Source organism: Monopterus albus, unplaced genomic scaffold (genome assembly GCF_001952655.1).
Source record: "Monopterus albus unplaced genomic scaffold, M_albus_1.0 scaffold120.1, whole genome shotgun sequence".
Taxonomy (NCBI): domain Eukaryota; kingdom Metazoa; phylum Chordata; class Actinopteri; order Synbranchiformes; family Synbranchidae; genus Monopterus; species Monopterus albus.
In genome coordinates, this window is record NW_018128000.1 from 385,265 (window position 1) to 404,250 (window position 18,986).

Consider the following 18,986-nt stretch of genomic DNA (forward strand, 5'->3'; position numbering starts at 1 on the left):
CTTGCGATCTTGGAGGCTTGGGACCAATTCCCTTTTGTGCTGTACAGAGTCAGGTCAAGAATCTAAAAGTGGGTCTGGCATGATTTCCTATAGCACCAGGTCACATCTTAAATTGCATTACCTCTGTCCTCAATCTGGCCTCTCACATCGACACTGAAAATTGTGGTATGTAAGCACGAGGTTTTGTGATGCATCAACTCGTTAGAGCCCGTGAAACTGTGTGTGTGGCTGTTTGTGTGTATCAGCAACCATGTGAGTTGCTTAAGTGGCCTTCAGCAAGATGTTGAGCTCAGTACATGATCATTGTGACGGAGCAGAGCAGGCTTAGCTCTGCCCCTGGAATTTCAGGAATATAACTTGTAATGTGATCTGAGAATTGTAATTTATTTAGTAGTTTTACTGACTTTAAGTCACTCTAGTAAAAGATCTCTGCTAAGTGATAAAAACAAAACATCGCTGTAAAAGGTAGCAGTCTCTCTGTGGGCAGCAAGAGTCGGGGAATTAAAAAATGATCAGAGAATGCTGGTGAATATCAGGCAGTTCGTAACTGTGTCATTTTATACAATATATTTCAAAAAACATATTTTGTGCAACAGATGTTTACAATCCAACTAGAGCGACAAGTCAAAAAAAATCTACAAATTAAAGAAACAACCGATTTAGAGAAATGACAGCACCCTGAAGCTCTTTTTATGGAATGCTCATGGAGTTGGGGATCCAGTCTGATTGCACTGGATCTGTATGTTTGAATAAAAGCCTCGCCTCTAACAAGCAAGCAGAGCCCAGTTTTGAGTTTCATTTCATTACACAGCCGTACTGTAGTATTTGTATGTTTTAGGGGTGAGGGAAAGCAGCAGGTTCTATAATCAGTAGCTAGACCTCAGCTTGCCTATCGATTAGTTTTCTTCTAACCTGTAACTCATACAGCACTTAACACTAGCTGTACATACAAAACTAACATGTACATTAACTCAGTTTAACTAACTCAGTTCAGGTTTTATCATTTTAAACATTCTAACACTGAGGCAGAAACTGTTTTATCATAATTGGTAGAGAAACTGGGTCATTATCATGAAACGGCAAAGAGAAAAGAGTTTGATTGAAACAAAATGCACACACACACACACACACACACACACACTATGTGTAGTTTGTCACAGTAATTTCTACCTGCAGTAACAAACTATGGTTCGTGGAAAGTTGAACATCATGGAGAAAAAAAATCTGACTTACTGGCAGGTTGAGTTTGTCATCGCAAATAAGAAGCTTGGAAAATATGACACCAGCAGTTTGTTTAGTTGGTGGGGTAGATTCTGAAGGAGAATGCTTAAATGCATTAAATGGGTTTGTGAGAGGAGGTGAAAGCACAAACCAGAGAGAGGTGTGGGTGTGTTCGACTCTCAAAATGAAAATGACAAATCTAGACATACATAAAATCTCAGGAGCCACACACACTCACACACATCATTCTCTCCCTCTCTGTTCCTGTCTCTCGTACATAGAGTTTATGTTTTCAGCATTAATAAACATACTGTTTCATTCATACAGGTTTCAGCACACACACAAACAAGTGGGCCAAAAAGGAAGCTGTGCCCTTTAAGTACTGCTTTGTTGTGTTGTGTCAGAGAAGCTAACAGAAGAAACCACATGTTTATCGGTTTATCTTAAAAGGGCTGCTTTTTGTTGTATTTCACTGTGTGAAACATGAGCTATGTAATTTAAACGTTGGACTCATTTATCCAGCCTCAAAAGAACACCACAGATTAAGTGCATCATAGTGAAGTAAAATGTTGTCAGAGTCCTCTTTCCAGGATTTCTTGGAGGTAAACACTAAAACATGACAGTGTTTGACATTAAAATGATCAGATGTAACAACTCAGGTTAAACACAGTTATTACACACAGATTACGTTGTTGCTGCCAGGTGAAAAACCTTTGGTATCTCTAATATAAACATTCAAGAACTAAAAAAGGCCCAATTACATTGACCACCAAGAATAAAAACATTTTTTTTAATTTCAAGCAGCATAGCAGGTCACTTCCTCAATCTATAGCTGCAAAAAAACTTAATGAGTAAAAGTGGACTCTGATATAATGGAACTCAAACGCCAAACCATGGTAGTGTTCGTGCCTAAAGGCAAACACCATGTTCCATTCATCTGCATTGTTTTGCTACAATAAAACAATTATTAACCAGTGTGCAAAGGTCCTGGTAGAGGCTGATACATGTTGGCTTCCTGCTTCAAAACAGCAGGAAGCCAACGTGTATCCAGTGAAGTAAAGCTTAGGTACTCACTGTTCTTAACACTGACTATCATGTAGCATCTTCTGCCGTGCAAGGAATTATGCTTTTTATGTTTCTGGTTTGTTTGGGATCAACAGAGTAAGTAAAGTTTACCTCAAGTAGCAAAGATGGATAGTTTAAATACTTAAACTTGATGAAATGAGAGCACAGTCAGGAATTTTTATTTCCTTTGTAACCCAGAGGTGTTCCTAATATTCTGACCCTCTCATGTACAGTATATAGCTGAGAAGGGCAAAAACATAGACACCTCTAAATACAGTGTAGTCCAGTACAATACCACCTTTAACTGTGACCTCAATAAGAAAAATATAATTGAATGTATACATTTAGGACAGTTTCATCAAAAACTGAAACTTGGTGTTAAAGTGGAAGTGTCACAGTGAAGTGCATACAGCTGTGCAGGCTAACAAAGTGGCTGGTGAGTGTATATATCAGTGAATCAGAAGAGGCGTCATGTGACTGACCTGGAATCCCCAGCCGGTGGGTGCTATGGTAACGCTGTTTCCACACAGGGGAGATAGCGTTACCACCAACCTGAAGCAGACACACTCACAGATGCAGCTCTGTATCAGTCAGTCGTCAGTGTTTGGTTAAACCCACTGAGCTAACATTTGTAGCCTTTCGTGTGTTGAGGGAGATACATGACCATTAAGTGTTCAGGTGAAAGTGAATTTCAGAGACTGTTACACAACACAAACAAGTACGATTGTTTGCTTACTACACTGTGGCCTTTAGCGAACGCAGTTCAACTCTGTTTGGCCTTTCTACATTCGAGCAGCTGCAACTTAGAGGTCACAGGTTCAGATCTTTATTCTGATCAGTTTTATAAAGGTAACATTCAGAAATATGAGATTATTCTTAAGCTTGAAATGTTTAAAAGTGCTGTTTTTGACTATATGACTTTTATTACTCCAGTGTACTGTACTATCACAGATGTAAACAAACCTTCACAATAGAGTCAGAGTTTTGACTGCATTAAAAGACTCGTTCTGTTGTCTTTCACCTCAGGAGGAAATGAACGACTTCCAGTGACATGCTGGTTGTTTACCTCACATTTCATAGAACGATGGCAACTGGCTGAGCCACGGTCGGACATGTTGTGAAGTGCCTGATTTGCTGTATGTGCAGTGTGGGCCTTTTGCATTTTCATATCGTATCTAGTGTGAACATAGTACAAAATACTGTTGCACTTACAGTAAGTTGCACTTGCCATTAACGAATCAGATTGTGCAATAGAAAACTGAAACTACACAGCATGAACCACAGTACCACAACATGTCAGTAGTGATATTCAGAGATCGTTCAGTTAGAGGAATATCAGTTGTCTACATCTTTCAGCATCTTGTTACAACTGAAACTCGTTCTGCAATGAACATCTCACTTCACGCCCACATGTCCACATCCAGTACAATAACAATACATTTATTTTTGCCAGTCAGATCTCGGATGCCCTTATTTTCTCTTGATTAGACTACTGTAATTGCATGTACTCAGGGCTTACAGTACAATGGTCACGCATGTCCAACTAGTCCAACTACTGACAAACTCGAACAGGAATGGTCGACATCACCCTTGTTTGTTCCACCTTACACTAGCCACTAGTCAAGGTTTTCAAAGCTCTACATGGTCTGGCTCCAAATTATGTCAGGGACTTACTGGTGCATTATGAGCCAAATCGCTCTTTGGCTTAAAACCTAAAATGTCACATTTTATTGCAGAACCCTTGTTTTATTTCTCTAAATAAATGAACACACATTCTTTCCTTTCTCACAAACAACTGGGATGGGCTGAGACGTTATTGGGAATAGTACATGAAGTTTACAGTAAAATCAACAACTTTGCTGTCATTTTCAGGTGCCAACCAAAAAGTTGAAGAAGTTTGAGAAGGAATATCAGACACTGAGGGAGAGCCAGCTCCAACAAGAAGACCCCATCGACCGATACCAGGCAAGTTAAACACACACATGTTAATATGTAAAAACAAATCTTTTCTTACCGTTGTTACTTGTAGCATGTTGTTTTATTTTTCCTGCCATGTGGTGAAGTTATACACATCCCCCTTTTTTGTTATGCGTTACACAAGCACATACAGCATATTGATATGAGAGCAACTTCGTCTTCTGTAGGTTTTAACATAGCAGCTAGTCAGTGTTCAGTCTGAGAGTTGGTAAGAAAACACTTGGCTCTGTGATAAAAGCAGTTTTTATGTTTTAAATAGTCCTTCTTTGTTAAAATTAACCATGTTCCTAAGATTAGAAAGCTCCTGTGAACACAGCGGTTTTGTCAAACTGTGCCTTTGTTGTTAATATTTGTGACACTGTCCTGGGTCGAAATGCGACTGCTCACACAGCACCAACTTTTCATCGTCATTGAATTAAACATCTGGGGAAATGTATTTTTGGGCGAAGCTGCCAGGGTGTTGTCAGAGATGCTCAGCTGCGGTAGTGTCATCTTGTCTGATTCCTCAGGAGAGGAGAGGCAGATAAAATAAGATCTGGACACACACAGTAAAGTGTCAACGGACAGCCTCTGTCCACTTCATTTTAAAGGTTTTCCTTCTCTTCCTTCTGTCATTCTTGTTTTTATTTGTTATTTAGACCAGACATTGTTTAAATCTCTTTTTCAAATTTGCTTTTGAAAAGGACACAGTAGGAACTGATTAAATTTGCATGTTCAGGTTACATTATTATTGTCTTCAGACTTTTTATGAAGTTTAAAGGAACATTTCAGAATTTTGAAGTTCATCTTTAACATGTACTGTACCTGCAGATCATGTGGAACATGGAAAGCATCTATCTTTTATCAGTAGCTGACAGATTCTTAGAGATTTTGTACTCTTTGTTTTACAAGACGGTTTGAAGTAAATGACTAACAGACAAGTTATGATTTAAAGGCCCAAGTTTTTTCTTTTGGTTTCTGTTTCCCGCTAGGTTACAGATGTTTCACAGCTCTCGCAGCTTTTGTTTCCTAGCAAGCAAACTACAACATAGCCAGTGACTTTACAGAGAGGAACATCAGTATGATTCTCAACATAATACTGTATATTGCTGGGGGTGACATACAACAATGTGCTGCCCATCAAGTGAAAACTGGTCTGATATTCTTTCCTAGTTGTTCAAAAAGCAGCTAATTTCAAGAGTTAATTGAGGTGAGAGGCCTTTGTTTTGACCATTGCTGAGAACCAGTATATAAAGGTTACCGTGACTGTCTTACATGACCACTGTATCACTTAGAGAACCCTAGCTGTAGTAATTATTAAAGGCAGTGAAGTTCACTGCTGACAACGTTAGAGGCATTTGCTCCACTGTTCCCTGCAGCTGTTTAAATCACGCTGCTCTTTGAGCCTTATCTTTGTAATGTACTGGAATGATGAGAACACTTCGAGCTGTACTGTTCCGACCCATGTTCAAATCAAAACCCGTCACGATCGTTGCCTAATGTATAAAAATGTGGCCCTGCAGGACTAATGGAAATTCTTTGGCCCCTGTTGAATGATCTCAGAAATGCACAGCCATCCAGCTGAAAAGCAGGACTGTGTTTCTTAGCTTGTGAAAGGCTTCGGTATTTTCCTTGGATGATTTTGAAGGTTCGGGTACAAACACCTTTTCAGCTTAAACCCGTTGCTGATCAGTTTCCTGGTCAAGACAGTGCTTGATGAAGAAGTCATTGTGAGATGATGAAAAGTCATATTAAAGTAAAATACAGAAACAAAAACTACATTTCCATGTGCTTCTTTTTCCCCTGTTGGTGTAACTTGTTAAAGCTGCTGGTTCTGGAAGGACAGAAGGAAGAATTTTATTGTAGATATGAAGTTGGACCAGAGCCAGTGGGATGACTGTTATAGAGCGAGAAGGCACAAAGAGTGTGTCTTGTTTTAAATGTCTAACATCTATGTGTGACTGGACAGTTGTGCTTTTTCATAGCTGTTTTTGTCTCAATACAAATAAAAGCAATTTAAGAAAAGGAAAGAATGGATAGTGAGAGATAGAGAGATTGAGACCGGGAAGTGTCAGACAGAAGGGAAACTACTGTCGGAATCATGTGGTCAAGTTGAGTCTGTGCTGCTGCAGGCTCCATATGAAGACTGTGACTGTGGACAGCAGCACGGTAAGCTGCCTCTGCTCCTACAAAGGTTTTATTAAGAGTGTTTGAACATACAGTGTGCTTTTGGTGCTTATTCTTTGTTGATTCGTTGACATTAACCACTGATATCTTCTGGTTTATTGACCATGTTGGCTCCAACAGCTTTGTTGGCAAGATGTTTAACTGCCATCCCTACTAACTGAGACAGCGTGGGCCTTTGCTCTGTTTGGCCATGTTATACTCACCGTTTCTCTGCTTGCAGGAAGTAGAAAACCGAATCTGAAGAGAAGCATAAGGGCTCTTTCCAGGGAAGCTTTACATTATATGTTACTTTCCTTTATCCTTTTGGTATCTCTCTGTGTGATGCATGATACTGTATAATGCACTAGAGAGTGACAGAGATGCGTCTGTTCACTGATGACACCTTACAGGCTGGTAGTGTTTGTATTTTTCATAGCTGCTTATATGAGTCGATGTGAAACCAAATGAAGAAAGCCTTTTGCACAGAGATGTGACCTAATAGGTTTTGTTTACTGTAGATGTTCAGGTGTATTAATATGCTAGTTTATATTTGCATAGTTACATTAAATGTGCTTTGTGATGAACTATATAGTGTATTTGTATACCATTCATGCTTGTGCTGTATCTGTATGTAAACATAGACAGATAGAAACTCAGGTAGAGGAGGTCATTATTGTAAACGTGAAAGGATATCAGAGTCAGGTGATTGCTCGTAACCATGACAACTGTTTTGCCCCGTTGAGACAGGGCCATCACGTGAGAGTGTTTACAGGCAGACCAGTAGTCATGACACTCCACTAATGGTTTACAATGGGGACTTTAAGAAGATGTTCTGTGTGTGTGGTGGTCACAGTTAAGACTACTATAAAGTGTTCTCTTGTCTTTTGGGCATTTCATTCTGTTCTCGTGCTATTAGAAGGTTACAAGTAGAGAGATGGAAGCAAATGAGAGGGACAGAGGGACACCGAGGGTTCTGGCTGGACGTGAACCAGAACATTATGAGTCATTATAAATAAACATAAATAAACTTTCTGTTGCAGTATTCATCTAAGAAGTGCACCTCACATGTAAAATGAACACATCTCAGTTGACATCACAGACACTAATGGGTTTTGCCGCTGCATGTGTGCAGAGGGAGAACCGTCGTCTTCAGGAGGCGAGTATGCGACTGGAACAGGAGAATGATGACTTGGCCCACGAACTGGTCACCAGTAAGATCGCCCTTCGGAACGACCTCGACCAGGTGAACCTCAAGATGACAACAGACTACCTTATTTCAAACTTATAAGAATATCATGATTTTTGAGTAACAATGTTGTGTTTACAGGTAGTGTTTGTTCCCAATTGCTGACATTTACTGTTGGTAACAAACTTAATGTGCTCAATGCATATGCGCTTTGAAAGGTGCAACAACTAGCAACTTGAAATAATTTCAGAAGCTGAGATAATTCAGTCCTTCACTCTGATGGGAACATAAACAGACAAATATAGCTGTAAACAAAAGCATTTCATCGTCATTCCTGATAACGCACTTCTTCACTTCTTCAAATTGTTTGTTGAGTTGCTTATAATCATTTCACAAAACAACCAGTGCAGCTGTACTGCGCCTTTATAATGACTGAATAGTAAAGATTATATTGATTCAACTGTATCTTTGTGCTCACTGGCGGTTGTGTGACAGTGGTACTGTGCTGCAGTTGAAGATTGTGTGTTAAACATATGCTCTCTGTGTGTGCGTGCACTCAGGCAGAAGACAAGGCTGATGTACTGAACAAAGAGCTGCTGAGCACCAAGCAACGTCTGGTGGAGACCGAGGAGGAAAAGAGACGACAGGAGGAGGAGACGGCTCAGGTAACATCTGCCCTCGGTTTACCTTAACAATCTACAGTACAGGGCTCGTTGGTCAGTTGGTTTGATGATCTTTTCACTCAAAGCTTTGTTCTGGTACACTATTTCAGTCAATACATGTAAATGAAAAACTACATTTGGCAAAGTTTTCAGGAAGCAGCATATTCAATCCTCCCTCGAAGTTGCCTTAATGGCTTCACTGTGTGGTTTATAATGACAATAAGACACATACAGACACAAAAACTGTGTAAATATTTATGGTCTGGACTGTAGGTCAATGAGTGATGTCTACACCAAAGTGACCAGTTGTGCTAAGGTTATTGTTTATGAACCCTTAAAGAAAGACTGGTGCAGTAAGTGTTTGACCAGATTTGACCAGATAGATGTGTGAGTCTTCAGAATTTGTGCAACTGCTGTCACCCTGACATTGCATTTGCATAAATAGTATGTTAATGTGCTTTGTCAGGGTAGCTTATCATCCTCTTTAATGTACACTCGTATGTTTTTGTTCTGCCGTTTCCAGCTGAAGGAAGTTTTCAGGAGGGAGCTGGAGAAAGCGGAGATGGAGATCAAAAAAACCACAGCGATCATAGCTGAATACAAACAGGTGTGACAGTTTTAATAACCTAAGTCCATCAGCACACATTTGCTATAAAACTACTCACAGCAAAGATCTGTATACTCTGTTTACTTTTTCTATTATTCACACAGTATTTTTTTATGAGCAACTGTTTTTAAAAATGTTCTGTAAAACTGTCATGTTAACATTTGTATTCTGTTTAAAAGTGACATATCAGCTAACTAGTTCAGACCAGTATACAAAACATGTATAGATTTAATTTGTTTATGCAACATTCTTCACATGCCACAAAGACTGATACATATATCACGCTGCTCAATTGATTTTTCCTGGAGAAAAACAAAATCCTGGTTAAAAGAGTCTGTGTATTTCTTGTGTTGTATCTGAAACATGTTATTTTTTATAAAACCCAACCTCTTCATGTTCCAGATCTGCTCCCAGCTGAGCACCAGGCTGGAAAAACAGCAGGCAGCAACAAAGGAAGAGCTGGACATCGTCAGGGTGAGGATGCACTGTTACTGCTCTGTAGATCAGACTTTCCAACTCCTAACTAAATCACAGAACAAAGGATTTTCCAGTTCACATTAGGCAACCAGATGGGCCCCGGTGGGTACAGCATCACACCAATAAAGAACCTGATTGCTCAAATGGTCCTACATGACTCATTTATCCTTTGTCAAACATGTGATGTTGCTCTTTGCGGTTGTGGTGGAGTACCACCTCATGCCCTGGTAAAGATCAGGTGACTCTGATGTTACAGCAAATCATATTAAAACAGAAATCACATCACATTGAAACCTGGTTGTTATAGTGAGACATGACACAGAGAGGAACCATTAACACTGCCATATACAGCATGTCAGTGTTAATGTAACACTTCCACGTGTGTTCCACTGATGGCTGGTGGAGCACTGACTTTAAAAATGTACCAAAATAAAGAGAGAAAGAACCCTCTTTAGATACAGTAAACGTGTAACAGCACTGCTGTTATGTGTTTATTTGCACTAAGAGTTTGAATTAAGAGTTTGTATTACATCTTTTATTGCCTGTAAATGCAGTCTATGCAGTATGTTTACCCACCAGTCTCTGCTAACATGTGTGTTTGTGTGCCCATGCAGAGTAAAATAATGGGTTGTGAGCACTGTAGAGACCTGTTCAGCACCCTGGGCTCCCTTCAGACATCGTCCCCTGACAGGGACAGGACATCCACCGAGCCACAGGACGAGGAAAAGGACGGGCTGAAGGAGCAGCTGAGGCAGCTGGAGCTGGAGCTGGCCCAGACTAAACTGCAGCTGGTGGAGGCCAAGTGCCGCATCCAGGTCAGCAACATCACGGACTGGTGACGACATCAGAAACAATAGCGACTTCTGCAGAGATGCAGGGAAATAAACCAAGTCTGTAGGAGGAAATTGATATAGTAACTAAAGCTGTCAGAAAGATCCGCAGGAGTAAGAAGTAACTGTAGATAATTTTATTTGTAAGTATTAGTGACATAACTGAGCTTCCTGAAAATTCAGTACATTTCTCAAAAGGTTTATTTTGGGCCTTTTAGCCTCTATTTTTATGAAGTAGTTGTTGAGAGGCCGAAAAGAAACGGAGAGAGAGAGGCCTTGTGACTGAGCTGTCAGCGTCGAGCCACTGCTGTCCCAAACCCAAAGGGGCATGTGATGGGCTGTGCTGTAACCATTTGGCTATGAGGCGCCTTGCTAATTTAAAACTTTCAGCCACCGACATTTGTTACCTCAGTGTTCTCGATGACACGCTAAATACACAGCCACATGACACAGGGCGGTGTATTAGAGGTCCATACAAAAGGTCCACATTCAGCTCAGTTTCCTCTGTGATCCTCCTGCTAACCGCTCTCTCCTCCTCATGTCGGTGTGCAGGAGCTCGAGCACCAGCGGGGAGTCCTGATGAATGAGATCCAGGCAGCCAAGAACTCGTGGTTCAGCAAGACTCTGGGCTCTCTGAAAAGCTCTGCCTCCTCGTCGTCCAGCTCCACATCCCAGACCCCGTCCTCTCCGAAGGAAGGCCCCGCCTAGACAGCCTTCCCTCCCGTTGTCCTTCTCTTGAAGGATGCACACTAGAGCTAAGGAACAGAAGAAACAAGCAGCAGAGAAACGCGGTATTCCTTTTTCAGCCAGGGGTAAAGCAGAGCTCAACAGCTTCTTGGACTGCAAGGAACAGGCGGGGGACTGGATCAGCTTCCTGTCTTTCTCATTATGTTTACATTCGTGTGTCTTTTGACCTTCTCTGCTTCACAGGTGATGAGAGAGGTGAGAGGTAATTAGTGAGCTCTGAAGCTGATTTAAAGGTTCAGGTGCGTTGCTGACACTGTTCCGTTGAGTTGGATGTCTACGCTCTGATTATGCACCAACAGTGGTCATGTAGGTCAATAATTTAGCTCCACCTTGTGGACAGACGTTGCTACTGTGGAGTTACAGCAATTTATCTGCATAAGATTGTTTCTAGCTAGCTGAGAATTAAACCTGCATTCAGCCTCACAGGAAGGATAGTATTTTGAATGATAGTGATACAGTTCCATCACATATACTAAAATCTACACAGTGTCAAAGCCACCACACTGAAAAAGGAATACTGCATCCAGAGTTTTAAACAAGAACAAAAAGCTGTTTCTTAATAGTAATATAATGTAAACAATGTTGTCTTATACATATGTATAACTAATTATTGATTTTTAATCAAATTGTACAGTTCTTGAAGAGAAGAAAAGGAAAAACACAAGGAGATTATCTTTTTTTTCTACAGTCTGAAATTTGAATGTCATCTCTAGATGTTGACGTAAGCACAGTGTGTGGTCGATTTGATCAAGTCCAAACGCTGACGAGCCAAAGTGACAACGCGCAAAGATTTGATTTGTTCCTACTGTTCTTCCAGTGATGGTTAAACTGACTTGAGGTTTGTAATCTCCCCTCTGAATTTCGCTGATTTGAATTGTTAAAATCCCAGCTCATGCTTGTTGGTATTTAAGAGGCATTTTTACTTTTTGTGCGCAGATTTGAAACGGGCAATCATCGTTTTTTGAAAGTGGTCAGCTGTGATCACAACAGAAATAGGCGCGCTCTTCCCATTTTGTTTCATAACTTTTATACTTATTTTCATTTTATTTGGGATACAAATAGTTAAAAATGTGCTATAGCAAAGTCATTTTTCCATCACTTTCCTATTTTAAAAGAAAAAAATAGCAATTTTTACTTTTTAAATGATTCCGTTGGAATTATAACAGAATAGCACACATCTGCAGTAATGTGGTGATACAGGCTAAATCTCTCCCTCTGATCTGGTTTTAAGTTACACCAACTGCTTCTGGTGTCTGTAAACAGCCATTATATTTGGGTTTATGTTCCGCTTTCACAAGAAGCTGTTTTCCTCTCCTCATTTTGTAACAGAATGACAAATGGCTTCCACAGAGTCAGATAACAGGCACAGTAAACTTGGAGTTTATCATTCTGCATTGAGTAACATTATGCAGGCAACACCCACACAAAGTATTGGAAGTGTTCATTGCTTCATACCTGATATCTTAATCTGTAGATACTGTCACCACATTAAATTAGGTAATTGTACAATTATAACACACTGTAGGCTCTTAAGTATCTGTTTTATAGCACAGTACATCCCTAAATAAATAAACAAGATTAGGCTCAATACTCCCCGTCATTGCTAAACAGTGCTAAGACCATTTTCACAGCTGTGGCAATACCTTTGTTGTGTTTTTTGTAAATGTCGATTTAGCATTTAAATGACAACAACATAGCTGTGGATACCAAAATCTTCTGTGACTTAAAGGTAATAAAATAAACCCCAAGAAATGAAGGTTTGTTAGTTTTTTTTTAGGATATAAATAAAATTCATATACACTTTGCAGATTAACAGCTCACTTATTGTCATTTTATCTTTAGCAGGGGAAGATCTAAGATAGATAAAAAAACAAACAGATGATGCCCCATTTAAAACCGCTAAAAAGATTAAATTGAATAAAAAACTGACTATAAAAGAAATGACAACACGGCTCACACTTATTACACTGATAGGTGTTAATATCTGATAGGGACAACAGCCATTAATTAGTTTTGCTTCAACGTGACCACATGTTCAACAGCTGCAGTGTAGGGGCCAACGGCCCTGCTTCATGCTCCAGTCCGGTTGTCACTGAAATCAGCCTTTGGACTCTGACCGATCCCGTGTATACTTGTTTGTGTGTGTGCTTTTGGATGTATGTATGTTTGTTCTGCACTATAACTCCAATGGTTGAAGTTGAAGCGGTTTATTCTCAACAGGATTGCCTTTTCAGTTGATGCCTGAAGTCGTTGGCTGATTAGACTGTTTGAAACGGTGGTGAGCGTCAGCTGTGCCATAAGCGTCTCCCTCTGCTCCGTCCCCGGTGGTCTTCCTCTGTGCTCCCAGTGACCTGAAGCAACCTCACCAACAACCGTGTCATCTGATCTTGTAAATTAATCTGCAGAATATCATTCTCGCACATTTCCACCAGGAGCTTCCCAGTATGACCACCCTGCTCTTACTGGTGGCCAGTGAGCGGCTCCATTAGAGGAAATGCACTCGTATCATGGAACGAGAGAAAAAAGGAAGCAGACTGGCTAAATATCATTGAATTCCAGGTGTGGTTTGCGTTTCCAGGACGTTCCTCTTTCACTATCATGCATCATTCCTGTTACAACGATGTGTAACCAGTGTCATGTAAACTGTGGCCAAGTTGGCGAGAGCTCCCCGTGTTTTATATGCACTAACACAACAGTGATATCTTAAACACTATTTCAAAATGCGTTTGTTTATCCTGAGCACAGAGCATAATTATTTTCTAACTGATGATTACTGTCATTGTGAGGACAGCTGCCAATTTATAATCCACTCTAATTCATGGGTAGTTTCAATGATGCAAAAGCAGGCAGTAAATCAGAGGTGTGATGCATGGTTTACAGTTTATGTCAGTCCTGTTGCACAGGGAGGGACTGCACCTCAGCCGACTGTCTGCTGTACAGAACCGTCTGACCTGCATTAATAAGTCTCTGTTTTCTGTTCATTTATGCAGTTTGTTCTTTTATTAAACAAGTTACTGACTGGAATTATTCATTTTAGGAATAATAAAGGCTTTATTTGGGAATTCAGATTTCTATTCCGTTTTTTCAACAGACACATTTTTCAGGTTTTGGAATTCTGTGAGACTTCCCGCATGGCCGGCTAAACATAACTGATTTCTCAGTTTCAGTTAGATTCAGTTTATACATCTTCAACTGTATAAAGTTTCTATAATAGTGGCGGAATATGGAAGGCAAAAAGTAATCAAAGAAAATGTCGTGGAAAGCTAAGTGGCAGTGCAATTTGAACCTGTTTCTTTACTTTGTGTTTAAACTGTGATGTGATTTCAGGCTCAAGACTTCAGCTCACCATTACTGATATTTAAGGGCTCTCCTTTACCAGTTTCCAAGCATGAACTACTGGATTTGTTTTTAACCACAAGCAAGCCCATGTATTTTGGAGCAGTTTGTTGTTGTTTGATAAGGTTATTCTATGTTTCACTTCTTCAACGTTGCTATGATAAGGGTCATCTGACTGGCAGTGTGCTAACTGTGACTGCAGCCTAAAACACCTGTAGACAGGACAAACGACATGATAATGACATAAAGTCATGCTAATGCATCTCTGTACTAGCAGATATCGTAAATGACAGATCATACGGTGGCTTTTCAATCTTGTTTGCTTGTAATGACATGTGCCACAGCATCATTATAATAAAATGCAGATACCAAACTACAACTTTTAAACATATTATTTAATCATGATGTTGCTACAGAAAACCTGAACTACAGTAGACGTCCTCGCCTGCTGTACCATGGGTGATTCTGAGGGACGTGTCATTACAATTGGACAAGACATGAACATCTGCTGTATGACTCCCCACTATTCTTTGGTTTCAGTGCTGCTGAATTGGTCACTGAGCTCATCGAAGTAATTATCAGCAAAGCGTAGCATCTGAGTGACAGCGGTCAGCAGCAGGATGTCACAGTTCATGTCCAGTTCCAGCTGCTCACTGTAGTTCTTCACCGGAATGACACGGGACAATGGGACGCCGAGCCGATCGCTGACCTCTTGCACCTGGATCACAGAACGCATAGCGCATAAGATTCAGAGAAGGAAAGTCCGTGCTTTTTTAACACCACCAGGACCACGTTAACTTAAGTTCAGTCAAGTTTTAGTGCCTTTAGTCGTTATCACAGCATGGAGGTTGATTTGTGTTATATTTTTGTATTTGTGTCAGGACTACCATTTAAATATGTTTGAAACATTTATAACTTGAGTCATCGCTGTTTAAGTAGAACTCAATTAACTAAACACTGTCTCCTAAAGAACACAGAAGAGGAAAACATACAGCTGTAGCAAGTGAAATACAAAACAGACAATAAGACGAGCTACAAATACAAACAAAGCAGACAATAAATAAGACGAGCTACAAATACAAACAAAATCAGTGAAATTCATGTTGCACATGCCATTCCTTCCATCAAGGCCAAAACTAAGAATATAAAATTCAAACAGCAGACAAAATGTTAAAATTTTCGTTTTTAATTGCATCTGATGTTAGTCTCACCATTTTCTTGATGTAGCTACTCCTATAAATGTTCCTAACATCCTGTGCGACAGACGGACAGGCCTCGTCCACTTTAGTCATCAGGACCAGCTGAGGAATCCCTGGAAACCAACACAAGATGAACACTTTTATGTACTACAGACTTGAAGCTGAAGATCTTCTGTCTCTGCCTCTAAAATCCAGTGAATCAAGTGTAGTCTGACATATAATAAACGTCCCCATTTGTATACAGTATTTTCTAACAGGAAAATAGATATTGCAGTCAGCTGTTTGTTGGACAATGTATGCCGTCACATTTTTTTTTTTTTTTTGTTACGAAATTAGTTATTTTTGTATTGTTTTGCCATTACTTGAATGACTTTTACTGACCCATTAAGTTGACCTTTCTGCGAATAACTGCCAGCTTCTCCTCCAGCTTTGTGGCCATGATGGAGATCTTGCAGGCATCAATGACATAGACCACACAGTGGATCTTGTCATTGAGAGCTGGAGTCTTTCGGTAGCCGTGGGCCCCCGAATGCAGAGGAGCAGAGGGGTTGAACTGAGTCATACAGGTGAAAGAGACCATTTGTTTTGCAGAAACAAAACTGTAACCATGTGTTCTTTGTCTGAATATAACAGATAAACTCTACCTGGTAATGGTTTGGCAGGTGACCTTTGAGGATGGGGATGATGTCATCCACATCAAGCCCCGCCCCAATGTTTTCCTCCAATCCCATGGTATCGCACAAGACAATTGGCAGAGTTTTTCCTTCTCGCCCATTTTTGACCGAGTAGGTGCGAAACTGTCAGGTAAAACGCAATCGAGTTTATCACACAGAAATGTGAATGGTGAAAATTATTTGTAATCTGTAGACCTGACAACACAAAAGTAACTTATGATGCCTTTTTGAAAAGACTGTATATGCAGGACTGGCAAAGCAATGCTAACATGTGGGTGATAATGTTTATCATGTTTTTCTCTGGTTCAGTAGAATGGGAGGTGCTGTGGTGGAACAGGTGGCAGGATTTTACGAGATTTTTGTCAGATTATTCATCATGTGTTTCAGTGCAATTGTAGTAATAATAACAATGTTTATTATTGACAAAATAAGGCTGGAAAATCTATAAAAATGTTACAATGACAGAAAGCAGAAATGTGTTAATGTAGTGATCGTTTCAGCCCTCAGAGGAGCTAACCTGCGTGGTGAGGCTGGTGGTGGAGCTACCAGCCATGGCCTGGCCGGGGACGTGGCCTCTGAACCCCGAGGTGGTGGGTGATAATGTTTATCATGTTTTTCTCTGGTTCAGTAGAATAGGAGGTGCTGTGGTGGAACAGGTGGCAGGATTTTATGAGATTTTTGTCAGATTATTCATCATGTGTTTCAGTGCAATTGTAGTAATAATAACAATGTTTATTATTGACAAAATAAGGCTGGAAAATCTATAAAAATTTTACAATGACAGAAAGCAGAAATGTGTTAATGTAGTGATCGTTTCAGCCCTCAGAGGAGCTAACCTGCGTGGTGAGGCTGGTGGTGGAGCTACCAGCCATGGCCTGGCCGGTGACGTGGCCTCTGAACACAGAGTTGATGGAATTAAAGAAACTAGACTTTCCAGCTCCAACTGGTCCAATGAGCAGGACTCGAACCTGGGACACAGAGTTGACTAAGGGACGATAGAGCATAATGCTGTTCATCATCTCTGTTCTTGTCCTGTTGAAACAAAAACAGTTTTAAAAATCATCTGAAAGGCTATAGTGTGCATATGTAGTATGTTTAGCAGCAGCACTGTGACTTTAAGTTGCCTAACCCCGAATCAACCCAGTTAACTTTAACTGGGTGGATCTATATGCATGAATACCACAGCAAACTAGTACAGCTAGTTCAGTTGCTTCTAATCTGGGTGTCACCAACCTTTTTTTGTGCACGTCAAATAGACTTTGATGTCCTTATAATGCAAAATAGTATGCACAGCCAAGCACATTACACATTATGGTGTGCCTGTGGCTAATCTATTCCCATATAGGGTAGTGTATGTTATAATTTCTTAAAGTCATTTCATATTGTGTGACACGCTTCAGTAAAGAATAGTCTGGTGATTATGTGATGTAAAGTGGTGCCCAGTCCAACTTACTCAGCCTCCCAGATCATTGGCCTCCAGGGCTTCTCAAATTCAGGGGTTTCTGTTGAAAAGCAAAACCCAGTTTTACAAACAGCATTGTCCACTTCTAATAAAATATCTTCCAGCTATTTGATTTTTAATTTGTGAGATACAAATATGCATCAGTACTTGGTTGTTCAGAAAGAGCTTACCTTCCACTTGATAGACTTCACACTCAGTCAGGTTCAGGTCATTGCCATGCATTTCTGCAGCAGGGAAGTTGTAGTATTGTCCTGGATTGCTATGCACCACTGCTTTGCTTCCATTGACAAGAACCAGTGCTTCTCCAAAATATGGACCAGCATTTGCAATCATTCTCACTGCATTTCCAGGAGTAGCGACTGGATACTTAATGAGTTTTTCTCCACTGAAGGTGAAAAGGAAGGCCCGGTCATCATGCGCATACTGACCAGACAGACTGAAAGGTTGCTTAGTATAGCCTCCAAACACAAAACCAGAGGCGTTGTATCCCACAGACACTGTAGGAGAGTGGAAGTCACATCGTTGGTGGAAGGCTGCCCCAGAGAAACCATGGATGCTGGCTTTGTACAGCAGCTGTAGTTTAACTCTTCCCAGCTGGGAGCAGATGGTTTGGTACTGGCTGCTGGTTAGCTTGGAGTTCATGTTAGATGGTTGTTCCACTGAAGTTCCTGATGAAGTTCACTTAGTGTAGTGTGTCAAAATAGACTGCATTAAAGAAAAATGAAGAAAAATACTGTTTGGGGTTTTTGTGAGATTAACTGACCCAGCTGGGCTCATTTAGAACAGATGCAGGTTCCAGGTTAACACACTAAAACAGCTATTTCAAGTTAAATGCACCAGACATTTCAACCTGGCTTTGGTGCACATGTACATCAATAAGTGAACACATCACCATTCAAATGCACTTCAGTACCTAAAGCATGTTATCACAATTAATAGCACCTTTAAGTAATTTAGTGATTTGGTAACAAAATATTAACTAAATATTAGTTTGTTAATTAAGCATTATTGTTTTTATAAAATATTTTACATTTTATAATTTTATAAAGAAAAGCTAGATAAAACTCTTTTGTTATGTAGCATATCAGTCAATACAGCCTAAGAACGGGCAACAGTTTAAAAGTAAAATATGGCAAATATATTTAAAACTGCTTAGTTTTACCTGGTCAGTAGAATAAGTTGAGAGAAACGGAGCTTAACCACTCCCAGATGGATGAAGATGTGCACTAGGTGTTGCAGAGGAAGTCATAGAGAGGTGCCTTCAAAGTAAGAGTTAAGGTCAGTCTTCTAAAGTCTTCATTTTTAAGCCTGGAAAGGATTTTTAACAGGATGACAAGAATCTTACACGCAACATGTGTGTTTTTTTTTATGTGATCTTGTATTTCTTTATCAAATTTA

At 40.1% G+C, this 18,986-nt stretch overlaps 2 protein-coding genes across 7 annotated transcripts in view; one reads left to right on the forward strand and one right to left on the reverse strand.

Annotated features, from left to right (window-relative positions):
* The window catches only part of rabgap1l (RAB GTPase activating protein 1-like), a 97,403-nt gene extending 85,437 nt beyond the window's left edge, over positions 1 to 11,966 (forward strand). For all 5 annotated transcript variants that reach the window (XM_020612004.1, XM_020612002.1, XM_020612003.1 and 2 more), the window contains 7 exons: positions 4,159 to 4,251; positions 7,541 to 7,651; positions 8,155 to 8,259; positions 8,780 to 8,863; positions 9,266 to 9,337; positions 9,955 to 10,155; positions 10,723 to 11,966. In XM_020612004.1, the coding sequence (XP_020467660.1) occupies positions 4,159 to 4,251; positions 7,541 to 7,651; positions 8,155 to 8,259; positions 8,780 to 8,863; positions 9,266 to 9,337; positions 9,955 to 10,155; positions 10,723 to 10,878 (822 nt within the window). In that variant the 3' untranslated portion in view covers positions 10,879 to 11,966. The remainder of the gene's footprint in view (positions 1 to 4,158; positions 4,252 to 7,540; positions 7,652 to 8,154; positions 8,260 to 8,779; positions 8,864 to 9,265; positions 9,338 to 9,954; positions 10,156 to 10,722) is intronic.
* A 105-nt stretch (positions 11,967 to 12,071) lies between these two features.
* On the reverse strand, positions 12,072 to 18,842 carry LOC109966836 (interferon-induced protein 44-like). Of its 2 annotated transcripts, none has more exons than XM_020612009.1 (8): positions 18,751 to 18,842; positions 17,759 to 18,293; positions 17,580 to 17,628; positions 16,963 to 17,158; positions 16,097 to 16,249; positions 15,834 to 15,957; positions 15,465 to 15,565; positions 12,072 to 14,971 (listed from the first exon to the last, which is right to left on the reverse strand). In XM_020612009.1, the coding sequence occupies exons 2-8, from the start codon at positions 18,228 to 18,230 to the stop codon at positions 14,777 to 14,779; spliced, it is 1,290 nt and encodes a 429-aa protein (XP_020467665.1). In that variant the 5' UTR covers positions 18,231 to 18,293; positions 18,751 to 18,842; the 3' UTR covers positions 12,072 to 14,776. The 2 variants fall into 2 exon arrangements, with proteins under 2 accessions (XP_020467665.1, XP_020467664.1); XM_020612008.1 differs by having other exon boundaries at positions 15,834 to 16,005; positions 18,751 to 18,841.
* Between the last annotated feature and the right edge of the window lie 144 nt (positions 18,843 to 18,986).